Source organism: Culex pipiens, chromosome 2 (genome assembly GCF_016801865.2).
Source record: "Culex pipiens pallens isolate TS chromosome 2, TS_CPP_V2, whole genome shotgun sequence".
NCBI classification, from domain to species: domain Eukaryota; kingdom Metazoa; phylum Arthropoda; class Insecta; order Diptera; family Culicidae; genus Culex; species Culex pipiens.
The window spans coordinates 186,411,499-186,434,544 of NC_068938.1; the positions used below are offsets into that span (position 1 = coordinate 186,411,499).

At 33.2% G+C, this 23,046-nt stretch overlaps 1 protein-coding gene across 3 annotated transcripts in view; it reads left to right on the top strand.

The window, feature by feature from the left end:
* The window catches only part of LOC120419314 (roundabout homolog 2-like), a 459,035-nt gene that overhangs the window by 411,861 nt on the left and 24,128 nt on the right, over positions 1-23,046 (top strand). For all 3 annotated transcript variants that reach the window (XM_052708075.1, XM_052708076.1, XM_052708077.1), the window contains exons 8-10: positions 22,380-22,462; positions 22,539-22,805; positions 22,872-23,042. In XM_052708075.1, the coding sequence (XP_052564035.1) occupies positions 22,380-22,462; positions 22,539-22,805; positions 22,872-23,042 (521 nt within the window). The remainder of the gene's footprint in view (positions 1-22,379; positions 22,463-22,538; positions 22,806-22,871; positions 23,043-23,046) is intronic.

Consider the following 23,046-nt stretch of genomic DNA (forward strand, 5'->3'; position numbering starts at 1 on the left):
GAGCAGAGAGAGCACCTCAAGTTTAGACTTAATGACACGTTTCTTGCATAATTTAGTCGCTCCCCCCTCCCGGTACACCCGCTACTAAAAGCATGCTAAAGTGATCAAATGACGACGCCGGGACACAACCCACCGAAAACGCCTCCCAAAATGAGCAAAAACCCTGGCGGTGGTGTTTAGTTTAGCGTTTGGTGTCGGCTTCGATTTGTTTACCACTCTGGCGCGCCAATCACGATATTGGCACAATAACATGCCACCGAATAAAAGGCACGGAAAGGAGCAGAATCGGGAAATTTTCTGATAATAATTCAAAAATAGATAAAGTACACACAAGTTTAGAAAAAAAACATCACTACCAAATAGAAAAATCATAAAAATAAATTAAATATTCTGAAAAAAGTAACTCAACAAAAAATTAAAAACTAAAAAATTTGACGAAAATAAAATGTAGACAGAATTTTAAAGTTTTCTGAAATAAACATAAATATTTTTCAAATTTAACATAAAAATGTATAAACTAATTCGAAACTTCAGTGCATCAACACCCAAAACTAGACACGATCGGCCACGCACAACACGACTAACAAAAAAAAGGGGGGCTGGATGTCAACCCGGCCCACTGATTGAAAATCCCCTTTTTCGTGCAACAACGAGCTGTCTGCAAAAATTGCCATAGTACCTGCGAAAGAGTCTTTGGCGGCGGCGCGTTTGCTTGCCATCCCAGACCCAAAGTGTGCACTGCATGTTGTATCTAGCCCTGTTGTGCTGGGTTCTTGGATGAAAAATTGGCAGTGAAAACAAAATAAATGGCGCGCGTTTTGTTTGTTTGTTTTTTTTTTCTTCGTGCATGTTGTCACGCAAGTGGCACCTCCGCCTACCAGGGCAGGCGGTAATAACAAAATTCATGACATTTCAATAACAAATACTGTTAAAATAACAGAAACTGTTATGGAATCTTCTTGAAAAATCAATTTTTGCATAAGGGTTTAATAACAGATTAGGTTATCCTAACAAATTTTGTTATTAGTCTGATATTAGTTGAAAGTCAAAACAACTTTGAAATAACATTTTTTGTTGTGGAAGAATACCTCCAACTGTTATTGAGATGATCGGATTAGTTGTTAAAATAACAAAAAATAATAACTAATATTTGTTCGAAGAATAACTAAAAATGTGATAAGTCTGTTATTACAATAACAATCCAATAACAAAAAAATCATAACGGCGAATAACAAATCTTGTTATAAATAACATAAAATGTTATTGACCTAGTATTTTCAAATAACAAAAAATGTTATTCCCAAGTTATTTCCGTCTGCTCAGTTACGGAGAAATTTGGTGAAGTTGTGATGAAATGCACTCTGATATAACTACATTAAATGTTGTGAATGTGAATCTTTAACAAGTTTGTTTACATAATTTCAACAAAAGGAAAAGCCAATTTCACAATACCATATCCCTTTTGAAATATTAGTCTTGATTTTTAAAATCTTGATAAAATATTTGTCAAAATATATCAAATTTAACAAAAGTTTCATACCCTGACATTGAAAATTAGAGCAATAGTTTCCAAGATATTGTAGATTGAAAAAATATGTTTTATCGGATAGCATTTGAAATTATGTAAAAAAATCCTTATTTTTTTCCATCCAAAATTTCAGTTACGAAAAGTTGCATCAACAATAATAAATAATAGAAAATTGAAGAAAATTTTACAAGATGTTTTGGGGTCGAAAATTAATGGAAAAATTAAATGAATATTTAAAAATGGAAACGAATTATTAAAATCAACAATTTCAAAATCAATTAATTAAAATCAACGATTTCAATTATCAAAAAAAGATATTGCAAATTTCAAGCACAAAATCAGAAATTGTAACGCAAAAAGTATCACAAATCGCTTTATTTAATGCTACTACCAAAATTTTGCTAAATATCAATCAAATCATGAAAACAAATTTTTCGTTAGTTTTTAAGTTTTTTTTTTCAAATTAGTGATCAAAACATCAAAAATAAAATAAAAAAACGTGTATAAAAGTGTCCCATTTTTATAAACATACGAAAACAAATGGTATACAATGTTTTTTTTTATAATTTACAATCAATTGTACAAGTTTTTTCAATAGAAATTTAAATTATCAGCAGTAATTTGTTTTGCCACCTGTATTTTTGAAGAAATATTAAAGTGGGGTGGAGATAAAAACTTGCAACTTGATTTGCAATGCTTTTATGATAAAAAATAAATCTAGTAAAGTTAGTCAATATCATTTTTTTTTTTGCTTTTTTGGTTTTCCGTCTTTCTGAATAAAAAAAAATGATTTCCAGCGACTAAGCCTTAAAATGAAAAAACCTCCTCTCGAGGTACGGACTTTTGATTTTTCATAACATAAACAGATTTTGAGAATCCGACTTTTAGTGATCAAATGTGAATTACTCAAAAAAAAAAAAACAGCAAAATTTGTTACTAAAACCAGCACCTGCGTAAAATCAAAACCATCGTTTAAGGAGACTCAAAAAAAACTTCTGCGCAATTGTTTAAAATTGATCAGATCCAAAGGAAAGTCCATTTGAAAAAATGTGATTTTTGTATAAAATAAAAAATAAGTCAAATGAAATTTCGAAAAACAATTAAAGTTATTTATCAAATTTACAATCGAAATTGACGTTTCATTTTATTTTGTCAATAAAGTATACCTTTTTTCATCATTAGCGTTTAAAGTTATTTTTTCTATTCATTTGAATTTGTTCAAGTTTTGCCTTTAAAAATAATCTTCATAAAGAAAAGATAACCTGAAATTGGATCCTTTTGTCCTTAAATAATTTTCCGTATGTTTTTTTTTTTTGAGCACTGCTAGAAAACACGCAATTCATCGAAATTTAAACTTATAATTACGATAAATTGCGAGTTAAAAATTGATAAAAAATTAAAATTCGTGAAATTGTCTTTAAATAAATAAATCAAATACAACTTTTTAAATTGAGAAATAAAACTTTAAAAGGGTTACCCTGGATTCTAACATTTTAAAATCTTTTTTAATTAAATAAGCATAATGGTCAAACATATAGTTTCCGAGAAATTTCGAGTCAAAAAAGGAAGGCCAATTTTATGACACAGGGAAAACCCTTTTCACACAAAATTTAACTTTTAAAGGCTGTATTTCAGCATAGACTAAATATTATTATTATAATCTATGATTTCAGCAACCAGCAGTTGCCAAATAAATCAGATTTTTTTAGTGATAAGTTAAAAATTATTAAAGATTATATAATATAATGTTTCTTCCAGACTAAGTTTTTTTTCTGTGCCAACCTGGTTAACCTGGTCCGAACAACAAAGTCTAAATAGAAAATTGTGAAGAAATATTCTTAGGTTTTCTTAAATCTGTTTTGATTACGTAACCACTTGAAAGCACTTAATCAAAAAACATAAATAATATTGTACAGAGAAATTTTTGATTGCAAATTTTATTTTGCTTCAACAAACCATTTGAAAGAAATGACATAATTTTTGATTTTTTTCAAAATTCACAATTTAAAAAAAAAACATTCTTCTGGTACCAGGTTTTCCACTAACCTAATCTCAAGCTTGAAAGATACGTTTTAGTCCCCTAAATTTTATTCAAAAATTTCAAAATTAAAAAAAAGGAAATTCATCTAGAAGTGAGAAATGTGAAATACAAAAATCGGAAATTGTTTTCCGAGCATCATTTATTTTTCCTACAGATCCACCTGCAACTTGAAATTCCCTCGTCAAGACAATCTACATCAGTCCGCAAATACCGATTTTTGTCTTATTTTGGGTTTCAATGGGTGTATATTAGGGTGCCCAGAATATGGGACTTTTTTTCAAAACCTCGCTCCACAAGCTGAATATTGTTCCTTGACCTATTTTAAGACTCTGGGCCAAATATGAGCAAAATCGGTCATCATTTACCCATTGATACTCGGAGGTGAAGTTTGTATGGGAAAAATCGAAAAAATGTATGGAAAACCCAAGTTTCTTACGGTTTGGTCTGCACGGTGCGCTACTTCCATCCAAATATTCTCAAAAGTGAGATTCTCATTGGAAATTTAATGATCTACAACTTTGTAGAACATACTAAAGCTGTAAAACTCGATCCTAAAAAGTTATTAGCGATTTAAAAAAGTCATTTTTGTATGAAAAACATTTTTTTCGCCAACTTTGGGCTCGGTTATCAATGGGTTAATCTCATCCAATTTCGCTCAAAATTTACACAGATGCTTAAAATAACCCAAAAAACCGTTTTCCGCTTGTGGAGCAGGGGGTCATTTTTTCTGGGCACACTAGTGTATATGTTTATTTTACATAGAAACCCGAAACATGACCAAAAATCGATATTATGACTCTTTGGCTCAATTCTGAGGGCATATTCAGAATCAGTGCACAGAAAAAAAAGGTTATATTCATCAGGAAATGGTGACAGATTTTGTGTCAAAAACAATGGGTGAATATTCATCAGGTTCACATTTTTACACATTTATTCAGTAATATTACTCAAAAAATGGGTATTAATCAACCAACCAAATTTTCAACATTCCAAAATTCAACCTTTTTTTTTTGCTGTGAAGATCGGATAGTTTTCGAATTTCGTTAGGGTGGTCCCATACTTTTTTTCATTGAAAATAAAACTTTTAGAAGCTAAGATATTTCGAGTTTAAAATGAAAAGCCCTGATTTTTTTCAGCGTTTTAAGTACTAGATCTCTTTTTTTCGAATGCAACAAGGCGCTAAAGAATTGTCATGCGTTTTTCGAAATATTTGAGTTTAAAAAATGCAATTTCAGAGCAACTTTTTTTCTGTAACTGAAATGTAACGTTAATAAAAAAAACTGATTTTCGAGGGTTTGATCTGATGCTATTGAAAAAATTCGACGTAGAAGAATAGATAGTAGATTGTGAGAAAAAATTTAAATGTTAGATTTTAATCGTGAATCACCCTAAGTTTCAACAAAGCCAAAAGTTGCCTCTTCTAATTTGCTTAAACTGTTTTACTCCGAAACTTCATCATTTGTTGGAAAATACATTTTGGGTAATTCTCTACCAACTCACACGAAATCGGGAAAAGTTGCCCCGACCCCTCTTCGATTTGCGTGAAACTTTGTCCTAAGGGGTAACTTTTGTCCCTGATCACGAATCCGTTTTTTGAGGACGGAGGGGCGGTACGACCCCTTCCATTTTTGAACATGCGAAAAAAGAGGTGTTTTTCAATAATTTGCAGCCTGAAACGGTGATGAGATAGAAATTTGGTGTCAAAGGGACTTTTATGTAAAATTAGACGCCCAATTTGATGGTGTACTCAGAATTCCGAAAAAACGTATTTTTCATCGAAAAAAACACTAAAAAAATTTTAAAAATTCTCCCATTTTCCGTTACTCGAATGTAAAAATTTTTGGAACATGTCATTTTATGGGAAATTTAATGTACTTTTCGAATCTTCATTGACCCAGAAGGGTCATTTTTTCATTTAAAACAAAATTTTTCATTTAAAATTTCGTGTTTTTTCTAACTTTGCATGGTTATTTTTTAGAGTATAGCAATGTTCTACAAAGTTGTAGAGCAGACAATTACAAAAAAAAAATTGATATATAGACATAAGGGATTTGCTTATAAACATCACGAGTTATCGCGATTTTACGAAAAAAAGTTTTGAAAAAGTTGGTCGTCATCGATCATGGCCGTTCGGAATTTTAAAATGAAAAAAATTGTTCTAAATGAAAAAATGACCCTTCTGGGTCAATGTAGATTCGAAAAGTACATTAAATTTCCCATAAAATGACATGTTCCAAATTTTTTACAGTCGAGTAACGGAAAATGGGAGACTTTTTAAAACTTTTTTAGTGTTTTTTTTTTCGATGAAAAATACGTTTTTCAGAATTCTGAGTACGCCATCAAATCGAGCATCTAATTTTACATAAAAGTCCCTTTGACACCAAATTTCTATCTCATCACCGTTTCAGGCTGCAAATTATTGAAAAACATCTCTTTTTTCGCATGTTCAAAACTGGAAGGGGTCGTACCGCCCCTCCGTCACGAAATATAAAAAAACGGACCTCGGATTCGTGATCAGGGACAAAAGTTACCCCTTAGGACAAAGTTTCACGCAAATCGAAGAGGGGTCGGGGCAACTGCTGTGTGAGTTGGCAGAGATTTACCCTTTTGTCTTAATTGCACTACCTGTATACTAACGTTTATAAATTTGACCAGTTTTCTAGTGTATACACAAATTTAACAGAATTAATTTTTAAATAAATTAAGAATTCCTCATTCGGATGTGGGAAAAAGTTTGATTATGACAAATCATGCTTATTTCATAAAAAAATATATCTATTTTAATTTAACCCTCAAATAATCATTGAATTTCATTTCAAAAATCAAATATTCTGAGTGTAACCCAAAAGCGCCACCTTGCCTTCCTCTTTCTGACATAGGCAATTTGCAAAAAAAGCAACAACTGTAGCATGACTAGAAACTTGTCTAGGTGGCTTGAAAAGGCCAACCTCCTCCAATCGTCGGCTTACTTAAAGAACCCTGCCCCTTTCTGTGGGTCCTTCTAGCAAGGCCCATGAGATTGCATGTTGCATGATATTGGCTTACATGCAACTGCAAATCATTCAAGCCTGACTGACTCGGGGCCCCCGAACGCATGTTAACCGATTCCGTGTGATCTTATTAGGCAAAAAAGCAACAAAACAGCAGAGATTTATTGCTGAAAGCCCACTGGTGGCAGATTTTACGGTTGAAAAATTGAAATAAATGTCATTAAGAGAGGTGGTTTCCCCCGTCGCCCCAAGGGTCGTTGATTCCGAAAGCCTTAAAAAACAATTAATTTCTGTCGCGCAATGAAAAGTCGAGCACAAAACTACTTTTAACAAGCTTCCGGCCAAAAGTCCGGGAAAGTTTTCCTCGCGCGTAATTGTTTTCTTCCTCGGAAAAACACGCAACTTTTCTCTTTAGTGGCACACAAATTCACTATAAATTCATAACGTAGTTGTTTCTAGCAGTGAAGAAGTATTTTAATTAGCAAAGTTTACCCCCCTTATCCGGGATTGTTTGCTTTCTCTTAATGACCAGTTTTTGAATGTTTTATCGAGGAGACTTTCAAGTAGTGCGTCCATCCCGGGAATTCCCGGGACAAAAATCCCGGGATTTTTCCAAAACCGGGAATTCCCGAATCCCGGGATTTTTTTAATTTTATCCCGGGAATTCCCAAAGTTGAAAACAAATCAAATTTTGTTTGGAAATTTAGATTTTGTTGTGGAAATAGATGAATATTTGAATACAAAATACTCGACAAAAAGTTAAAAGCATTAAAATTTGTATTCGGCATATAAGGTAGTCAGAAATTTTCCAACACAAAAGTATGTTTACATGGCAGCTAGACGTTTGTTTGCATCAGATTTCCTATCTCTTTCTAGCATAATTTTATTGTCAGACGACTTCTAGCTGGTTTTTTTTGACTGACCGCCCGATATGTCAGCCAACATACTTCGCAGGGCTATGACAGTTCGAGCTCGATCATTGTTTGCATGTGACGAGAAGTTCATCATTTTTGGGTTAATTTATATTTCTATAGAGTAATCTACGTGCGTATGTATTGCGTGTACGTACACGAAAATAAAGTGAGGTTAAATTTTGTCAGGCACGAATGGTGCGCTAGTGTGCGTACGCGAAACGTCATAAAGCTCTATAACTGGGCCTAGAAAGCCTTATATCAGCATTAAAATGGCTTGTTAGGAAAATTGCTGAAATTTTAGTTTTCAGATCCGCAAAAAAATAATAATAATAATTGGTATTATATTTTCGTATATTTATGACATTAAACATTATTAAACATTATTTAATTATTTTTCATCAAAAACCGGCATCTGGAGCAAATCAGGACAAAAGTAAGAAATTTGCCAATTTTTTTGCAAAATGTTCTGATTGTTTTGATTGATTTTAGTTACAACATGAATAGAACAAAACAATAAGTACACTGATTCCAAAGTCTCCTGTATCTATTCAGACTGCAGTCCAAATTATCTCAAGTTGGCGGTAGTGAAAAAAGATATTTTTTCAAATATGTTTTAAATTAACTACAAGAAATTCTAGACTTATAAAACGAAGTTGACTTTATAGCTGTCGGCCACCATTGCTAGTACCAACCACTAGTGTCTTCCTTTTTATCTACAAGGACTTCGCCGCCCTGGGCTCCTAAGTGTATGAAAGTATGGCACGGAGCGACGGCGCCGAATACACATATTTACACAAAGAATTTTAGAGCGCCCGCCGCGGGATTCGAACCAGCGACCTCTGAATTGTGAGTCCAGTGCGCGGTCCGATTGATCCACACGGGCGGGACAACTAGACTTATACAAAATGTTATATTTTCTGGTATAATTTCGTGTTTTTTTTTTGACAGTTTCAAAGAAAGAAAAAAAAGTTTAAGCTTTTTTTAATGATGTCATAAAAATAAAGAAATAAAAGAAATATCTAAATAAGAAGCTTATTAAATGTGAATCACATCAGATTCAAAATCCAAAACACATCAAAGAATAATCTTTTAATGTATTTTAAACAATCATAAAAACTGCTGTCTTTGTTTAAATTGAAGTGTAGATTATCACCAATTAACAGTATTGAGCTAATTCTGTAATTTTAGGCTTGAAAAACATAACAAATATAATAAAAATATAGATTTTTTGACTGCTTCAAAAATTTCCCGGGATCCCGGGAATTCCCGGGATTCCAAAAATATTTTTCCCGTTTCCCGGGAAATTCAAAACCCGGGAAAATTGGACGCCCTACTTTCAAGTCCTGCTTCATTTTTTTATTTAGATTCAAAAATTTTAATGTGCCAATTGTGAATAACTTTAAAAATTAACTAATTTACACAAACTTATAGGGACACGAACCAATCATCAATAATTTGCACTTTTCCATTTATATTCTTCAAGGTGTGTGAAATTCAGAACGAATATTAATTCTGAAAGTGGCTTTGACACGAGCGGAGCCTTGAAACGCGTGATAAAAATAATTATCGCGTTCTTTCTCCCAAATTTTCGCCCACAAGAAAAAAACGATAAGCAGATAATATCTCCCTCTCTATCCCTCAATTTCACTTTCTCCCCACCTATTCAAATTCACGCAGAAAAAAATATCCACCCCCGCTAAGCGACAATTCCCCGGGACCACGTGACTAAAGGTATAAGCACTTTGTGTGTTTTTCTCCTCTCCTCCTTTTTTTTCGTTGGTGCTTTTAAGGGCACTTAACCTGAAAGCTCTCTTCCGGTCCTTTTTGGCTCCGACCCAGCTGGCTTTAGCTTTAGCAGCGCGTCGTGCGGCTTTCGGCAAACGGAAAGACACATATTTCTACATAGGGGAAATATACCCATTTTAATCACACTAAGCCGTTCGACCAATTCTCATCACTTTTGCCGTTTCTGCTATTATATCAACATTTTCAGATGTTTCAACAATGGAGAGTTGCTTGCTCACTTTTATTTGAGCTATTTATTACTTTGGAACAGTCAAAAACACTTTTTATAAGCTGTAATTCATGATCAAAGTGCTGATAGGCCGATAATAGAAATAGGCTGAGAAAGGGTATAGTTCCCCTATGTGGTGACTGCTGCTTCTTGAGGATGATTTTAGTTTGGGTTTGCTGAGTGTGCTTTAAAAAAGTGTTTCCCAGCTACACCTACAAGATATAACACTTTGGGTTGTATACTGGGGAAGAAAGGTGAAGGTGGAGAAAAGTGCATGACCTGATTTTTGAATATTATGGTTAGGGTTAAAGAAGATGTCTCGTTTGGCTTGTGTTGAAGATATATTATTTATTTTTGTTATTTTTGTTAACAAAATACAATTTTTTACTTAAGGATTTTAATTTTGTTTCAGTTCAAAAATTATCCATAGAATCAGGGGAAATCAGGAAAAAAATTATTCTTAAAACTTTATAAGCATACAATACAATAGGCCTCAAGAGCTTTACTGAAACTTGGTCAATGCATTCCCTGTATAAGAAAAGCCATTTTTAAATTTTTTTTTAATTTGATTCTTAATAACGTTTGTTGTTAATTACAACATAATAAATATTTCATCTATAAAGACTTTTAAAGTAAATTTTAATAGTTTTCAATTTGAAAGCACAATACAAACCATCTGAAGAATTGTTAGAAAAATATACATAGACATAAAGTTGTGACAACATTTACTGAGAAGTAATGTGTTAACATAATTAACTCAAAGTATAGAGCAAATTTTCCGAATCATCATGTTAGCATCCACGTCAATCTTTTGATTCCATTTATTCTCATACCAAAAAAAATATTTTGGCTTTTTCCCCGAAACTTGTTCAAATTGATTGAATATTGGAATAATTTTTTGAAAGATTGCTGATTTTGTTCAGCTGAATTGTTATATTTTTGAAAATTTCAGTTTTTTTAGTCCTTTTTAAATTTCACGACATTTGATTATTTTGGTAGATGATTCCCGAGAAAGTGAAAAAAATCTATCTTTTTTGTTTCCTGTTTTCATATAAGATAAAAAAAGATATCGTTAAAGATCAAATAATTTTACAGATTTTTATTGTTTTTAATTTAGTTTTTTGAAAAGTGAGTTGAAAACCCTAAAACATATTTTTACAGGGAAAAATGTCAGATTATTCTGACCATTTTGGTTGGACAAGATTGTCAAATTATGCTTTGATATGAACTTCAATAAAATGTAAAGCGATCAAATAGAAGTAAATCAGCAAAAACTTTTCAGATGAATAAGTCGAATATTTAAAAAAACAGTTCAATAAATGATTATAGGCATGCCCTACACTTCGTTTCAAAATATATATAGACCCATCTATTTTTGCCTTCCTCACCTCACTGAGGCAAGGCTATAAAATCACTCGAAAAATGAACTTCCTAAATACGACTCCTAGATATACCTTCACGTATACCTATCGACTCAGAATCTAATTCTGAACAAATGTCTGTGGGGATGTGTGTAGACATGATTTTTTTTCCACACGATTATCTCAGAACTGGCTGAACCGATTTTGGCCGGATCCGCCTTATTCTGTTCGTTTTGGGGTCCCCTAAGACCCTATTAAATTTTATTCAGTTTAGTTAGGTATTTAAAAAGTTATGCCAAGAAACAGATTTTTGTAGATACAAAAAAGGGTGATTTTTTGCCTAACCTCAAAAGGCCGGGTCTTTTTGTTTACGTGCGAGAGTCGCGCCAGATGCGAAACGCCCGGTTGCCACATTGCTTCAAATGAGAGTCTGCATGTTTTCTGGAGAAGTCTGTATCAGGTATATATTTTAAGCATAAACTTATTTTCATTATTACTTTGTAAATGTGAGGAAGGCACCACCCACCTAATGGTGGATTAAGAAACGTTTTTTTTTTAACTGGGTAAAGTTTTTTTTATCATTTTTTTTGTTCAGTGTTTTTTTGTCTATTAAATAATAATAAATAATGAAGGTTAAAAAGTAGTTTCTATGATACAAACAAATGTCTGTCAGAATTATTTTAACTTTTTCATGTTCCGTGAAATTTTGCGTTTTGAAAGTAAGGTCCCCGTGAAATTTTCAATGTTTTCAATGAAAAATCACTAAGCCTATCATTAATTATTCCTAAGAGACTAGCACTAACATAAAACGGAAAAATCAAACACAAACAATGCATTTTTTATTAAACAAAAAGGCGCTTGAGTTGGTGCAAAATCTGAAACAAAAGTTATTTTTTTTATTTTTTTTTAAATTCAGCTTTTAAAACGCAATATCACTTTTGTGATAGAAAATTACCTTATAAATTTTTTTTTCTCGATAAATTGCGCCATTTTCAGATCATTTTAAGCTAACACTTTTGAAAATTCCTCAAATTGGCAGTTTTTGCAGTTTCAATTTTCATGATGAAGTTTATGCACGTTCAAAGTATTTTTTAAATGCTGAGAAAATTACCAATATTTTGCCTTCTTAAGGCTTTGCTGATAGGACTGCTGGTTGTCCAGATATTAACATATTATTAAATTCAATAAAACATATTTTTTCTCAGAGTCATATAACTAGCCTTACTCGACTTTTCTGCTCTTTTCTATAAAAATAATTTTATTTTTTTTAAATCTTTAGAAGGGCAAAATTCCCATATTTTGAAAGCTTTCAAATGCTATGATTTAAAATATGTGACTTATTAGGTGACACTAAGTAAAACTCGTTTTTCTCAAAATTGTATCTATTTTTTTTCTTTTCATGAGGCTTTATTTGAGTAACCAGCAAGTTTTCTCAGCATTTCCAAAATACTTTTGCGGCGTTGCCTTTTCTTCATGGAATATTTTTAAATTGCAAAAACACTGAACCTGTTTCAAAAATGTTTAACATGAAAACGTCAAAATTAAAAAAAAATAAGTAATTTTCGATTGCAGATTATGCTTTTTATTTATGTTGAATGCTAAAAATGTATGATTCCTAAAAAATTGGGCCGTTGCAAATTTTATTCAAATTTTGTGTTTATCCTCACAACCTTTCAAAAAAATATTATTGCTGAAAATTAAAATTTTCCTTGATAAATCTTGAATAATGATTTTTAACTATTTAAAATACATTGTTAAACGTCAACTTTTGTATTTTGATCAAATAAGGCACTTTTAAACTTTTTGGAAATTTTTAAATTTTTTGACCGCAGATAAAAAAAGTCATAAAACTTAAAGAAATAAATATTTTTTATAAATTCATTGATATTTTGCAAATTTTCGGCGTAACGGGAAAAAGTAAAAACTTTTTCAAAAATATGTATTAGCCCAATACTTTAAAATATATTTGCATAAAGGCGTTCTTCAAAATATTTTGCTTTTATTTCTTTAAAATCAATGTGAAGTTTTTTGAACATATTTTAAAATCTCTTTGTAAATTATTGATTTTTTTAAAATAAATGTGTTGATCAATGTCAAAAGACAAGATTTCAATATTTTTTAAATGTAGAATAGGGAAAATAAACCCATTTTAATCACTCTAAGCCGCTCAACCAATTCTCTCCGCTTTTGCGTTTTACCGCTATTAAATCAACATTTTTAGATACGTCATCAGTGAAAAGTTGCTTGCATTACAAACAAGAGTGATAAACTGCTAACTGGGGCGACTAGAAACACTTAGGGCGAATAGGAACCCACGGGACAATTATGCGTAGAAACACAAAAATCGGTCGAAAAATTTCAATCGCATTTTTCTCAGTTGCACTTTTGTGAACATGGGACAATTATGCGTAGAACGGCAGAATAGGGAAAATAAACCAATTTTAATCACTCTAAGCCGTTCAAACAATTCTCTTCGTTTTTGCATTTTACCGCTATTAAATCAACATTTTTAGATACGTCAACAATGGAAAGTTGCTTGCTCACTTGAGCTATTTGTTACTTTTGAGCTATTTGTTACTTTGGAACATTCAAAAACACTTTATGAAAGCTGTAATTCATGGTCAAAGTGCTGATAGGCCGATAATAGAAATAGTATGAGAATGTGTATATTTCCCCTAGTACTTGATGTAACAATTTGCAAAAAGATGATTTTTTCAGCACGAGTCGTACATTTATCTTACGAGGTTTACCAAGTTGGATAAATACGACGAGTTCTGAAAAAATAAAATTTTGCAACGAGTTGCTTCCAACAATTAAGGTATTAGTTTCCATTCTGTTATCCTTGATAGAGAAAAGTAGGCCGTTTTGCTATTTTCGCAAGTTTATTGGGCTATTTAAATAATCAGATCAGTTTAGTTGTTAACTTTGCAAAACATTTCTACAGGACCTAATACAAAAAGTAGGGCTCTAACTGTTTTTTGTTCAGAGTTATGACAATTTCCGTAAAAAAGTCGAAGTAAAAAATGTTCGCATGTATTATGGATCCTTAAGTAGGAAAAAGAGTAAAATTTCTAACATTAAATTGCCATCTTTATGTGAAAACCAATAAAGAAACGCCTGTTTAAACTGTTTCAAGCATTATTTCAAAGCACTCCCAAATCGCAATTTTCCAAACAAAAAACTGCCAAGCTAAGCAAAGGCTAGACCATTTGACCATTTTATTTTTATCTATTTTGCATGACGATAAACTTTTGTGACTTTTCACTTTAGAACACATTTTTTTTCCTCTCCGATCAAATCGATAGCTCCGTTTTCTCTATCACCAATCGGAGGGATATCACTCGAATAAGGGATAACCAAATGGCCTATAAAATTGAACAACTTCCCTTTTTTGGCAGCTCAGTGCAAGTAGGTACTGGCAGAACAAAAGTGACATCTCTCTGCTCACTTTTACGATTTTGGCTTTTTCATCGCGATGATTACGATGATGGCCAAACGATTCCATTCGATGATAATGGTGGTTTTCCTGAATGTACTAGGAAGTGATTCCTTGGTTCGATTTTTTGCTGAGTTGGGTAATTCTTTGGAAAATCCAATGGGATTTGATTTTTTGTCATGCATAAAAAAGTTCAAAACGCTGATTTTAAGTTATTATTTCAAGATTTACACTGCTCCATCTTTGAAAATTTAAGTTGTCTAAAAAATATTATTAGAAGCTTCAAATTTTCAGAGATTTTTTCACTATTAGTTGAGCCATCATCTCTCCATCGACGAGAGATGAATCGCTCGGAACCTATCTGGCTGATTGAATCAAAGTGTGTGTCAGCCGAGCCATTTCCCGCACATCGTTTGCATCCGAAATGAGTGACGTTTCGCTCGTAAAGTGAAGTCTCTAGATCCTCGAGGCCAGATACCGCGGTCCAGTGGACTTCATCAAGACGGCTAGCTGGCGAATTAAGACGTCTTTTCCTTTCTCCAGAGGGAGAAAATGAAGCGAGATTTTATCGGCAAATGCTCGGTGGAGCAGGGAAAAATCCTGAATAATTGCAACCACTTTTTCAAACCCCCACTGCCTCAACTTAAGCAGCAGTGCGGAAAAATTAATTATGAAAAACGTCACTTTTTATGAAGCAATCCTTCCCCGCACATTGCCGAAGATTGACAGGAAGAAATCCTTGAAAATATCTTCCGATAAAAGTAGGAAGATTAATCCTCTCTCTCTCGTTTTCTCTCGTGCAAGTAGGAAAAAGGGGGAAAACTTGACGCTTGGAAAATGGAAAAAAATGAGGAAAAATCTTTCAGCGCTGATGCCTTCAGGAGCAACTTCAGCTTCTTATCATTTTGCCATTTTTCAATACGCATTAAAAGTAATCCCCCATTGTTAGTGGTAATTACATTTTATGACGGCGCTGATAAGTGGCTTACCGCTGTTCCGATGACGGGAACCGACCGCCAGTCAGTTAGTGCAGCGTAGAAAGGAGCCTTTATGAAGCTAATTAATCATTGAAAATGTACTGCAGACAGGGATTTGGCAGGTAATGAAAGTAATTTTTTTAATGCAAAGTATATTAATTTTTTTTATATTTTCTTACACACCTGAAAATTTTTCACACATACGTAACAAAATCCAGTAATGATTTTGCCCCAAGATAGTAGCATGGCATGAATTTGCAAATATTTAAACAAAAAAAAAACATTTAAAAAAATAACCTAAAAACAGGTACAGAATAAAATTATACCGTAAAAAAAATCAAATCAACATGCAAAAACAACAAACTTGAAAAATAATTATTTTTCTTCTGATACAAATGTGAACCTGACCTTCATTCATCTATATCGTCAATCATTTTATAAAGATGATTCCTAAATCAAAAACGAAAATGTTCGCTTCTAAAGTAAACAACAACTATTTTCGTCTCCGATTTCCTAGAACTACAATGCCCTCCATTACAGTGCGAATGTCGACTTCGGGGACCATCATCCTCCAGTGGGAATGTCAATTTGTAAAATACTTTCCCATTCCTCGTGCAGACGACACTCTACCATTCTGGGCCTCAGATTTCGCAGCACTTTTCCCCGCAACCAATGCTCCACCAAACGGGATGAAAATCGCAAATGGAAAACATATCTTCTCCCAGCCAAATGCTAATATTGGCACTCTTGACTCTCTCTGTTTTCCTTTCTCAATCGCCCTTTTTCCCTGGGACAGTGCCGTAGTCGTGTACCGCAAAATTTGAACAAGGCCCCGCCGCTCCCAAAGTAATCCCAAGTTAGCATATTATGACATCACCACCATCAGTATGCGATTTTCGCTCACCCCCTTCTACTCCCCTAAAAAAGAAAGGGTGGACCACTTTTTTCTGTTCTCTTTCCGGAAGCGGGAAAAGCACTTTTCCTCAGCTTTGTGGGAGGCACTGTTGAAAATTTAGCTTTTTCTCAGCTTTTTGCAAAAAATTGAGAATTTTCCAAATTTGCAACTGTGTGTGTGTGTAGTGCGAACGTGTTTGTGTCTGCCAAAAGTCTCGACGCAGAGCGTCCATAAATAAACCGAGTTCGCAGTCGTCGTGTTGTTCAATTCTGGAAACTTTTTCCACCCGGGAATCGTCGGGGAGATCGAATCTCGAACGCATTTTACACTGTTTTTGTGTAACTGTGTGCGAGAGAAGACAGGACATGGAAAACCCTTGGGTGGGGGGTTTAGGAACGACGACATGACAACTACCCGGACGATCCGGAAAACGACAGAGATTGGCCTCTCGAATGGGAAAGCTTCAAGTCAAGGCCCCGCAAGATGAGAGGGTTGTTTTTCTCCGGCCAGGGAGATTGTGTCTGAAAGAGGTTGAAACTGGTTCAAGATTTAAGAGCGAATCCACGAACAGGGCATACCCCTTTGTATGGGACGTCGTTTGGACCTCACCAATCTGCCTGAAATTTTCAGGGGTTGTTTGTACATATAAAACTAGCATCTGGTCAAAATATGAGCACTCTAGGTCAACGGGAAGTGGGGCAAATCGGGACACAAAGTTTGAAGGTTCAAAAACGTCAAAAATCTTTAAAAGGCTGTAACTTTGGCAAAACTCAATGTAATTTCAAAATTCAAAATGCATCTGAAAGAGCTTACAAAATGCAACAAAATGCAGGGTAGAGCTTCCCAATTGGTTAATTCTAAAGGGAGTTATTGGAATTTTAGTGAAAAAATAGCATAATTTTCAAACTGAAATAAAAAAGTGTTCCATCCAGATATCAACTCGGATCGACCTGCAGCTTGTAGGGGACATCTGGGACTACCATCTGAGACTGAGACCGCTTTGGGTAAGGCAGTTTAACATATCAAATAGACACTTTTACTTTTAGTGAATTTTTTGGTAGTAAATTTTTGCTCGAAGGACCTCTAAGATCCCATTTTCTGGTGATAATTTTATTATAATCGTGTTTCTGAGACAATTTCACATTAGAAACATGCATAAAAATGTTTGTTTTCATCCATTTTAACCCTTTAAAAAATGAAAGATAAAAAAAATTAAGAAGCTGCTTTTTTTCTGGTGTCATCTAGTATCCTTGGAAACGAACTTGATTTTCAATAAATGTGAATCAAAGTTTTTTTTAACTTTCATTTTTAAAGGGCTAAAATGGATGAAAACAAACATTTTTATGCATGTTTCTAATGTGAAATTGTCTCAGGAACACGATTATAATAAAATTATCACCAGAAAATGGGATCTTAGAGGTCCTTCGAGCAAAAATTTACTACCAAAAAATTCACTAAAATTAAAAGTGTCTATTTGATATGTTAAACTGCCTTACCCAAAGCGGTCTCAGTCTCAGATGGTAGTCCCAAATGTCCCCTACAAGCTGCAGGTCGATCCGAGTTGATATCTGGATGGAACACTTTTTTATTTCAGTTTGAAAATTATGCTATTTTTTCACTAAAATTCCAATAACTCTCTTTAGAATTAACCAATTGGGAAGCTCTACCCTGCATTTTGTTGCATTTTGTAAGCTCTTTCAGATGCATTTTGAATTTTGAAATTACATTGAGTTTTGCCAAAGTTACAGCCTTTTAAAGATTTTTGGCGTTTTTGAACCTTCAAACTTTGTGTCCCGATTTGCCCCACTTCCCGTTGACCTAGAGTGCTCATATTTTGGCCAGATGCTAGTTTTATATGTACAAACAACCCCTGAAAATTTCAGGCAGATTGGTGAGGTCGATGCGAGATGGGTATGCTTTGCTCGTGGACTCGCTCTTAAATTTTGTTAGACTCGTCTTTGGTAAAATAGGAACGAATATGAACAAAAGAATTTAATGTTACAAATAGAGGTGGGCAAAAAAAGAGCGAACCGCTCAAAGAGCCGATTTACTAAAAAGAGCGAATGAACCACGGCTCACAAAAAAAGAACCGCGGTTCTTTTTAAACTCCGGTCTCTTGAAAGAACCGTTTCAATATGGCATGATTTTTGATATATATATATATATAATTAATTTGTTGAATTAAAAACAATAGTATTAAATTTGTTTTCGAGAATTGAAAATGCAATTTCGAAAATTTCAATGCTTATAACATTTAATCCCAAAAGTAAATGATTTTCTTAACAAAATGAAATAAAATTTTCATTGTACAACTGAGTGTACTTTCAAGTAATACCGGAAAACAAGTTTGAGCATTTCAAATTGCATAATTTGTCAAATATTACCAAAAGTCTACTGAATATTAAAGCGATTTTGGAAAAAAAATAAATCATTTTGTCCGATTAAACATACACGTTTAAATTCACTAATGTGTTCACTGGCATCAACTTTAAAAACGTTTAATTCTTGCAGAAATAAACGCAATTTTAACATTAATAGCAATTTTTCCAATTCCATTTTTTTCGGCTTAAAAAAAGCTTATTAATACTTCGATATTTTGAAAACTAATGATTGCAATACAACTGGAGATGTGTAAAATGCATTTTAAAAATATTTTTTCAATCAAATATTTATACCATGGCATGTTTTTTATTTATCTATTTTTTGCGAATTTGGCCAGAGTTGAGGGTTATAAACTTCAAAAAATATTTGGTACGGCCTAATTTATAAAAGTCTAATGTGAAATAACTTATAAAATCACACGATTCTTGAAAAAAACAACTTTTCATCCAAATTTTGAAAAAGAGCAAAAGAGCCGTTCAAAAGAGCGGCTCTTTTTAAAGAGCGAACGAAAATGAGCGGCTCCTAAAAAGAGTGATTTTGCCCACCTCTAGGTACAAATTATTATTTTTTTTTTTAACTGGACCATTTTTAAAATGAGCAACCAAAATCGTTTGGTTATATCTTTCAAAGATATGTTTTTTTTTTAAATTATTTATAGCATTATTAACATTACTTAGAAAAAAAAAATGTATACTATTTCAAATATTTCTGCCTTAAAGCATTTTTTTGTACTTGTTCTATAGTTTATTTAGAGAATCAGGTCAAGTTTTTAAGAAATATGATCAACTTTTATTGCTGCTTCTAAACCATTATTTGTATCACTTTTGTTTCGTGAGTTATGTTATAAGTTTTTTTGCAAATCAACTTTTATTTATATTTTTCCATTTGAATTTAGTTTTTTTCCTGTATTCCCTACGTCAAAAGGAGCCATTTCGCAAAATAAGTTTTACAAAGCAAGTTTCCATACTATTTGGTAGACTGGTCATAGAAAACGGAGTTAATATTAAAAAATCTTTGAGAAGAGATTTTCTGGTCAATATGATGTCTTTGGAAAACTTGTACATTATCATAAGGACTTTTTCGAAAATTTGCTGCTTCTTTTCGTTAACTTTTCATCACGAGATAGCTAATTTAGTTGAAAAAATACTTTTTTTATTTTTGAAAATTTGTATTATGTTTTAAGGGACTTAAAGACTGCGCTTATATTTATAATTGTACCAATTATGGTAAGGGATAAATGAATTCAAAACAAAATATTTTTAGGAAAAAAAAAACGAAATGCATTGTTAAATAAAATTTAAAGATCGTGCAAAATCAAATTTGCAACCAAAAATGGCTTTACTATTCATCTTTTCGCAATTTTAAAAAATATTTTATGAAGTTACAATGCAAAAACAAAGTTTGAAAACACTGAAAAATAATCTGGTTGCAAAAAACCTTCTACAGTTAAAATTTTGAAAAAAATGATTTCACAAAAATAAATTTTTTTAACGTGCTATATCTCGGAAACTATTGGTTCAATTAACAGTTTAGTAATGTTACTTTTGTGAAATTTTATGCTCTCTTAAATTAAAAAATATTAAATCAAGAGTAACATTTTCAAAGGGAAAAACACACTTATTTTAGGAATTGTGGGCCTGATTTTGCCGAAGACACCAACTCGGTTAGAAAACTCCTTCACTAGAAACAGATTTTCGATCGCCCAATATCTATGCCCGCAAAATCTATGGAAACTTGTATAGAAAAATGTGTGATACAAAATGGCTCCGGAAATTCATGAACAAAGTTTTAATGCATATCAAAATATACAACATAAATAATCTCTAAGAAATTTGCAAAATTGTTGAGAATTACTCTATCACATTACAAATTTGATTAAATGTCTTTGTTTTTCATTGAGGTTGAGGAGACCATCAACTTAATTTCAGATTTCTAGGTTAGTTTTCAAAATTTTAAAACAGAAGGCAAATTAAAAAAAGGAGATTAATTTATAATGGAAGAATACTTTAAAATCATTTTAAAATTATTTTCTTTTTTTTTGTCTCAATAAGTTTCAACTTTTTAATTACCTCTGTATTGAACTTTAATTTGTTTTATAAAAATCGTGATTTCTTTTGTCGCTTTTGTGATGTTTTTTCATGATTTTGTCAATTGAATCAAAGCATAGTCCACGAATAAGAAAATCTAAAATACAGCAAACGATTGTTCGAACCACATAAATCACGTGCCACAACCTACAGAAAAATGGGTAATTCTTTCCAACGCTTTTTGAGTATCACTGCAAATTTTATTTGACAAATTTTTGTCTCTTTATTTGAGATTGAGGGAGGGATAAAAAAGTATAAAGTTTCTCACAACCTTAACATGAAGTAACACAAATTCTTATTTTTTTCAATTCTAAATATTTGTAAATACATTGTTTTTAAGAATTGATTGAAAAATCTAATCGCAGTCCTCCAAAAAAACTGAAATGTTTGGAATTTTCTATGAAAATATTCAGTATTGCTCTAAAATCATTACTTGCAATCAAACTGTGAAGTAATTTTTCACATTTTCTGGAAAATATAAGGTCTTAAGAAATTTTCCTGAAAATATGAAAAAAATAATCTTAACAGTTTGATTGAAAGTAATAATTTTAGAGCGATGGTAAATATTATTTATTTTAATATTTTTTTAAAATATATTCATCTTTGCAAAAGTGTTCTATTGTGCAATGCATCTACACCTTAATATTTTTGATTGATCAAGTTATTCAAAAACGTTCCCAATTTTCGTTTCATGGTCGTTACAAATATTTTTCAAATGTATGTCGCCCCTCCTTCAAAATTGGCACGATAAAGCAAGGTTCAAAATATATTGTTTTAACTTATTTTTTTTTAAATAGAAGCCTGATTCTTATAAATGTTAAAAGTATGTCTCATTATTTCAGTTTAAATACTTATTATTTCTTTTTTAAATCAAATGGGATAAAGCGAAATTAAACATCTCTTTGAACAAAAATCAAAGAAACCACCAAATTTTTCAGCAAAACCAGCTTGAAAATATCTTCCATGTTTATTGGACTGACTCGAGCCAGAAAAAGTGTTTTATGCCTATTGAACTTCAAAAAAAAATGGATGTGAGTTGCAAAATGAGTTTTTTTTTTTTGTTTTAAGAGATTTTGATTTTTTTTTTTTTTTTCATTTTGAACTAAAGTACAAAACCAACACAGTTTCTTTAAAACGGAGAAAATTTTCTTCAAGAAATTGTGATTTTTGCATTTTAGACCAGTTTTGAAAACGCTCTACCTACCGACCATTTCCAGCCACCCTAATGTTTATCCTGGGGTCAAAACCACTGCACCGTCTACAACTTGCATAGTACGCATATTTGAGTAATACAGTCGACTCTCTGGTTGTCAATATCCAAGGGACCGTCGAGGAAGAGAATCATCAGTTTACAGAACGATGCAAAAGGAAGACTCGATTGAATTTTTTTTTTCTTGATTCCCAGCTATGGGAGAGAATCATGACAACGTCCAGCAAACAAAAACAAACTTATGTCAAACACGCTTCAAAGCTTCATTTCGCGAAGAAAAATGTCTATGCAAGCCATGATAAAGTGAAACTATTGACAACCGGAAGAGATTTTTAAAGTAAACAGAATCCAAGAGAAAATTTCGAGGAATGAAGAGAATTGGAGTATGCAGATTGAAGGGACTGAAGAATTCATCGATAGATGGAGCAATATTGATATCGAGAAGATCGACAGCCAGAGAGTCGACTGTACCACACGTTGTTCGCATGCATTTCACATTTTTCTCATCACTCCCACTTTTCCCCTGTCGCAACTCTTTTTGCAGATCTCCAACCGGAGGACACCGATTGGTACTCGTGCGTGGCCTACTCCGAAAAGGGCGAAACATCATGGAGTGCCCATCTGATGGTAAGTCATCTGACTTTTGTCGACAAGATTGCGCGTTGCAACAACAACAACAACAAAACCCCCATTTCAATTCCAGGTCGAGAAGAGCCCATCATCGGCCAACTTGCACCGGTCCTCGCACTCCGGCGATCTGCTTCCGGCGGCCCCGTCCGTCCCCAAGGCGGTCAACATCACCAACAGTAACGTGACTCTGGTTTGGGCTAAAAGTGGCCCGTCCGGCGATGGACAAAGCGATAAGCTGCGGAACAATCCGGTCACCGGGTACACGGTGGAGTATTACAGCCCGGACGACAAGGACGGGTGGGTGCGGGCGGTGAGCCGGATTGCGGCCAACACGGCGACGGTGAGTTCTTTCTTGAGAGTTTTTTTTTTTTTTTTCAAGAAGAGTTACTACAAATTCTTCCCACAGATCACCAACCTCAAACCCTCGACGCCGTACATGTTCATCGTGCGCGCGGAAAACGTCCACGGCTACTCGGCCCCGTCCCCGCTGTCCAACCTGATCCGGACGCTGTCCGCCGACGACGGCGTCACGATGCCCGAGGAGCTCGAGGCGGCCCGGATGGTCCTCAACGGGAAGGTAA